This window comes from Papilio polytes, unplaced genomic scaffold (assembly GCF_000836215.1).
Source record: "Papilio polytes unplaced genomic scaffold, Ppol_1.0 DF821400.1, whole genome shotgun sequence".
Lineage (NCBI taxonomy): Eukaryota > Metazoa > Arthropoda > Insecta > Lepidoptera > Papilionidae > Papilio > Papilio polytes.
In genome coordinates, this window is record NW_013527804.1 from 1,740,586 (window position 1) to 1,747,669 (window position 7,084).

Below are 7,084 nucleotides of genomic sequence, written 5' to 3' on the forward strand. Positions count from 1 at the left end.
TACAGAATTGTTTAAAAAATAAAACGTTATACATTAGTACAAATAAATAAATAGGAATTTGTTAGAGTTTATAAGAAAATTTAAATCAACATATTTAATAATTTAAACATTTACAATATCTATATATTTAGTTATAAAAAGATAAGTAAATAACACGTGGACAAAAGTACACGAAAAGTGAAAGAATAATAAATTACTACAAAATAATTATATTTAAACTGTCGTGGTTTTCACAATTATAATGTTCGTAAGTTCATTTTTTTTCACACTACCGCATCACTTCAGTCAGCCCGTGAACATGACGCATGCAACTGTGCCGAAATATCGGGTGCTAAAACAACCCAATCGTGGTAAGAAACCCGTAACTTACGAACATTATAATAACAAAATAATTATTTTTAAGTGCTTTGCAGTTTTCATGCAGGTTTCATACCACTCGCTCGAATCTAACTAAATTACTTTTTTTTATTTCAATCAAAACAGTATTAAAACCTTAATAATCTCTTACAATTTTAAAATTTCGTTGATATTTTCATATAAAAATACATTACAATCATAATTACATTTTGTTTACATAAAGACAATATTGGTTCAAACTATTATTAAAGATTCTCCTAACATAACATTGTTAAATTACCTATTCGTTCCCTTTTCAGTAAAAAACAAGAACCATCTACTTTATAAAATAATAACTCACAAGTTTAACCTACTTTCAGAACCATTACTGGCTGAAATTAATAATTAAATTTTAAATAATTTATGTTTATCTGTGCTGTTTTTAAATAAATTTCAAGTATATCCGGCTCGAAGGACCAATTATTCGGTATTAACCGCTTCTCGCTGGCCTTCATAAGTATCAATATTTTTCAAATCGTTGTCAAGTATTAAATAGAAACGGTTATTTCAAATATTTTTACTTATAGCACAGTTTCATTGGTACAAGTTCTGGGACCGTTGACCAGAGAATATCTACTTGAAGCACCATTTCTGCTAGCAACGACGCTCCTTATAAATAACTCTTTAAACGTCTCTCGAAATTGTCTCGACATACCGCAATATATCGCAAAATTAATCGGATAAGATGCCATAATAAAGAAATTCGTTATCAATATGAGTATGTTAGCGATACGATAGTCTAAAAATTCAACTATAGTACTCGATATTATATGCAATATAGTTACAACTGCTAACGGTATTTCGACTACTAAGAAAACGGTTACAACTACGATTAACATGAGAGTAGTGCAGTTTGAATCTCGGAGTTTCTTACATTCGTTTTTAGGATTCTCTTTGAATAGTCTACGACGGTTCATTTGCGCTTGTCTCATAGCTTTAAAAAGTAGCACATTTAATACTACCAGTGATGTGCATGGAACTAAATGAACGAAAATGACACGAAAACCGAAGTATGTACTGAAGTAGGCGTCTAGAGAAACTTTGTTCACCCAAGGAGAGAATTCAACCTGTGAACAAAAATGTAATTTTATTACTAGTAAACATTATTAATACGAGTAATTGACTGTTTTCACTTGTAGAATACATTTTATTGGTGCCCTTTTCTCTCAATAATTGTGATATTTTTTGACATTATAAGATAGGAAACAATAAGGCGGCTGCTAATAATAATGGTGCAACAGAGGAGGGGACACACATACAAATTTCCCTTTCCTATGATTTCCTAATAATTTTGAGTACTAGTGTTACTTTAGTGGGTCTAACACTAAAATGTTCAAAAAAGTATTCGTATAAGATCGACAAAATTCTAATGAGATTAGTGTACTTTATGTCCAATAGGGGCGTTGTACATACATATAATAAAATTGGAGTGTCTGTATGTTATATCGGGAAAAGAAATATTTCGCAAACGATGCATTTGCGTAGCGTAACAAGAAGTTGTCACGTAAAATTTGGCGATACGATTACTTTGTTATTACACGAAAATTTTCGTGTGAGGTCCTCAGATTCTCCTCTACTTTGTTATCCCAAAGTCTAAGGTCGTAGTATTTCTTTTTATTATAATCATTCTTTACTTATTGTCAGAGTGTCAATTAAGGGTAGACATACACGGTCTCTTAACAGCGGGTGTGTCAAGGTTGCCACACACAGACTTTGCAGTTGCCGATAAGTCGGTAACATTCGATCACTACATGAATATTTTTTTTTATATATAACATAATGTGACAAACGAGCAAGCGGCCACCTGAATCCTCCAAAATGGCGAAGCGACCGCTGCCCATAGACATCCGCAAGTGCAGATGCGTTGCCTACCCTTATCCGACAGAGGAGGAGATGCACATAAAGTGGATATTTCCCCTTCCGATGCATCTCCTCTACCGTCAAATCCACTTCCCGTTTCCATCCTCTCCTTATAAGAAAAGGGTGGTAAAGAGAAAAGGACTTAAATTAGCGGAAGGATATATGAAATGAAGTACTCGTTTATTCATAGTTCTTTATTAGAGAAATAATATGTCTAACTATTTAATTCGCCATGTTTTAAATATACAAAACTTACAATTACAAGCCAACTAAGAATATAGAAAACATAAAAAAGAGAGAGCGTACTAATCGCATTTAATTTAGTTACATATTTTCCCGCAATTTTTAGATTCTTAATAAGGCTATATAACTTTTTAATATAATAAATATCGAATTATGCAAAAGATTTCATAAGACGGCTTATTATTTAATATAATAACTACGTTATTAAACATTTTTCTCTATAGAATATATTATAGTTTACATAATTTACAATTGAATATTTACAAAATTTAAAAAAAAATCGGTACTTTTCTTAAATGAGGGCTCTTCATTTAAAGGCAAAGTGATCAGTCAATCATAAACACTAAAACATTTTTTTAGACACTAAGAGTAAATGATTTAGTGATTACAAAGCCGTAAAAAGTACCGATTAACTTGATAAAATACTTCGTAATCCCATAATTTTATTATAAAAAATTCTAATGTACATAAATGATTTAATAGTATAGAAATATCTACATACAGTTGTTATTACAATTAGATTTAACTGCTAAAGAAGTCATCAACTAATCTGGCCTATGAATGGCGCTAGTGTCGCGGTTAATTTCGTAAAACTGGCAACACAGATTGGCTATTTAGTTCCGCTTTTGCCCACCAGAGCGGGATGTTACCTAAACGTTTACGAATACACTAATTCGTTATTTTTTTTTTTATTTAATATAGGAAAAAATACTAATACATTAAAAAGAAATAGGATATATCAAAACTGAATCACATAATATTAAAAAAAATGATATGTCTACTATAATAAATATTTTGTGTAAATACTACGTTACAAGGTAACATGAAGACATCTCTTATAATTGATAACAGAGGTCTAATTGTTATGGATTAGTCCATCAATTCCCTTTAAACTATAACCGCTAGGTGTTAGTAATGTCCAAATGTCCCACTTTGAAAAATTTAACACTCTCATGTCAACATTTCAGTATAATCAGAAAGAAAAGTGTTAAAATCATTAAAAAAAAATAAACATGTAACTTAAAAATTACTAACTTTAGTACAGCTGTGTGTATAATTGATAAAGTCCAAATGTCAGTGATTCTCAACCTTTTTTTTTGTTGCGACAAAATTAACGATTTCAAAATTTGGCGGCACACATAAAAAAGATAATAATTATTTACTTACTACAACACTGCATAAATAGTTTATGACAAAAATATGCAAAATTTGGAGGCACACAAAAGTGCCGCACAGTGGTTGAGAATCACTGGTCTACGTCATACATAAGGACGGCGATGAGGTTACGCTCCGGACACAATCCAAGTAACAAGTTTGGATGGCTAAAAAAAAAAGTTAATTCACCCAATTGCACTGAGTGTAGAGTAATTGAATTTGTTAAGCCTGTTGTATTGGAGTGTGTTCGAACGAGCGTTTAGATTCAATTATTTTAAAGGTTATGAACGATGTCGGTCGCTTAAACACTATCTTGGCTTATCCGTCTACGGACGAGGTCGGGATGGTTTAAGTTGGCCGACATCTGTTTAAGAAAGCAGTTGGATAACTAAGTTTTGTTTGGTTTAGACTTATGGGGCGTTATCGTCGCTTCGACAAAACCCCCTTTAAAAAAAAAACTGTGTATAATTTTTTTCGGTGCAATTATACATAACTAAAGAATATAAGAATATTCGATATGGACATATAATTCAATATATGGACATCTGTTACTTCTTTGAGGTTATATTTTACTAGAAATAGACTAACCCTTTTAGCATTAAGAAATAATTTATAATGTCAATTAAAGAACAGTCTCGTTAGTACAGGTTCGAGGTCCATTAACTAAAGAGTATCTACTGGAACCGCCATTTCTACTAGTAACTGTACCTCTTATGAAAAGCTCTTTAAACGTCTCTCGAAATTGTCGAGACATACCACAATAAATCGCAAAATTAATAGGATAAGAGACAATGATAAAGAAATTAGTAATTAAAATTAGAATATTAGCGATATGGTAATCTAAGAAATCAACTATAGTGCTAGATATAATATGTAAAACGGTTACCACGGCAACTGGTATCTCGACTAAAAGAAAAACCGTTACAACAACGATTAACATAAGCGTTGTACAGTTGGAATCTCTTAATCTTTTACATTCGGATTTTCTATTCTCTTTAAATAGTTTCTGTCTGTTTATCTGAGCTGCTTTCATAGCTCTGAATAACAGAACGTTGAGTACAACTAGTGATGTGCACGGTATCAGATGCACGAATAAAACACGAAAACCGAAATACGTTATGAAATAACCGTCGAGGGATAACGCGTGAACCCACGGCGCCATCTGTATCTGAAATGTGAAAACATTGTTTAGTTTAATTTTATTAGAAAAGCACACATAATTAGTACACACAGTTTTGCTTGCGATATACAGAGATTAATAAGAGTTCGTAGTATAGCATTTTGTGTAGAAGCAGACACATTTTTTTTAAATTATTTATATAAATATAATAATAAATAAAACATAACATCGTTTAATATATTTATATAATGTATATTTATAATATTACAATGGGGAAAGATTTGTATTTTTGTATCTATTGAAATAACTCAAAAACTACTGGGCCGATTTAAAAATTGTTTCACCGTTAAAAAGCTACGTTACCACTCTGTAATATAGGCTATAACTCTTTTCAATTTTTTTCCACGTGGACGATGGCGCGAGTAACACCTAGTAACATCTTAATAGGAAAAGAGTCAGGGTTGTGTAAATTTTATAAGCCATGCTAACATTATAAACGGTAAAATTTTAATGAAGGATTGTTTTACGTATCTAAAGGTTTAATGGATTCGGATTAAACTCAAAGATGTATCATAGTACGGAAAAACACATAGCCTATTTATAATTGTAATTCCGCGGACCAAGTCGAGGACTAAATCTAATGTAGTAAAAATAAAGTGAGTTAAAAATTAATTATATGATTTTTTTAAACTCTCGGAAAATGTACAACCCTAAATGCGCCAACTATCATCAAAGAATGAAATAAATAAGTTTCACATATTTATGTAAATATTGACATTTTTATTCACAAACCTTAAAAGACTTAGTTATTATAAATTTTTCTCCAAGCTTTAAATGCAGTCTTTAAAATTATAAGAAAATGTTAGAAACGATTGATTTTTCTATCGAGAAATTTCTTCCTTTAAAGCATAGACTAAGAGACACACAACTTTGACTAAACTATCGCATAACTGTTGTGCGATGTTCGATTGTTTCGCAACCAACTCAACTGTTTAGTTGCCTAAGTTCTTAGGTATCAAAGTGCGACTAAACAGCTATGCGGTAGTTCAGTCAAACATCACGATCTAACGGGTCTTATTCTTTACTTCACAATGGCCTTAAGCCTTCTGTGGCCACATTTGGGTTATATTTTAAGTATTATAAATAATATTTTAGTGCACAACAGTAAAGCGAAAGCTGTAACTTCATATTGTATGTTATTTAAGCGAAAACATTAAGTTGCACATAAGTTAATTCACATTTAAGAACATAAAATAATATGACTTACGTTTTCATATGAGTTTATAACACTAGTTTCACTAATAATTTTAGACATTTTTATGTAACACAAATACTCTGTATTTTTTTTGTCAGTATTTTGACTTCCGTCAATAAAATAAAAAAAAATGTCGTTATAGTAAAATTCAGTATTGTAGATTATAAAACGGTAAATTGCACTATATCGTAATATATTGGTCGTTTACATTTTTAAATATTAAATCTATACTAATAAAATAAAGAGGAAAGATTTGTATTTTTGTATGTATTGAAGTAACTTAAAAACTACTGAGCCGATTTTAAAAATTCTTTCACCGTTAGAAAGGTAATTTATCTGTGAGTAACATAGGCTATATTTTTTTATTTCACGCGGATCAAGTCGCAAGCGACAGCTAGTTAAGAGTAAATTCATTGTAAAGATCATGATGCCATTTATTTTATTGCAAACTTCTTTTGTTTAACCATTTAAAGGTCTTTTTAATTATAATAAAAAACAAATCATTGTTCCCTTCAAGCCTAAATGGTTTTCATTATTTCGTATCCACCGTAAATTAAACTTGTGTATGAAAAAAAAAAATCATAACGTATAAATGAATAGCAATCTCTTTATATGTACAGTCGGGGAATCTGACTGTGTTCCACTTTTAAAACTACAGTCGCTTGTTTTAGACGCGTCAAGATGACTCGTAACAATAACCAATAGGATGCTTTTAAATGCGTCTCCGAAAAAAGTTTACTTAGAAGTAAGCGGCTAATTGCTTTAGAGCAAAGATTTGTATTTTTGTATGTATTGAAATAACTCAAAAACTACTAACCGATATCAAAAAATCTTGCACCATTTTAAAGCTATTTTATCACTGAATAACATGGGTTATACTTTGTTTTTTCATTTTTCATTTCACGCATTGCAATATTTCTGTAAGTGGACCACCGTAGATTTCCCCGATTGTACCGGTTATACGTCACCTGATTATAAGTTAACTGTTTTATGTCATCAAAGAGAGATATCATACCCTGCAAACTTCTTCGAAGTGACCACGCCATACTGTGATG

At 31.0% G+C, this 7,084-nt stretch overlaps 1 protein-coding gene across 1 annotated transcript in view; it reads right to left on the reverse strand.

Annotated features, from left to right (window-relative positions):
* Nucleotides 1-337: 337 nt before the first annotated feature.
* Nucleotides 338-7,084, reverse strand: part of LOC106108699 (probable G-protein coupled receptor 139) — a 47,719-nt gene continuing 40,972 nt past the window's right edge. The window contains exons 5-6 of the mRNA XM_013289959.1: nt 7,045-7,084; nt 338-1,463 (exon numbers count right to left, since the gene is read on the reverse strand). Of these exons, the coding sequence (XP_013145413.1) occupies nt 918-1,463; nt 7,045-7,084 (586 nt within the window). The 3' untranslated portion in view covers nt 338-917. The remainder of the gene's footprint in view (nt 1,464-7,044) is intronic.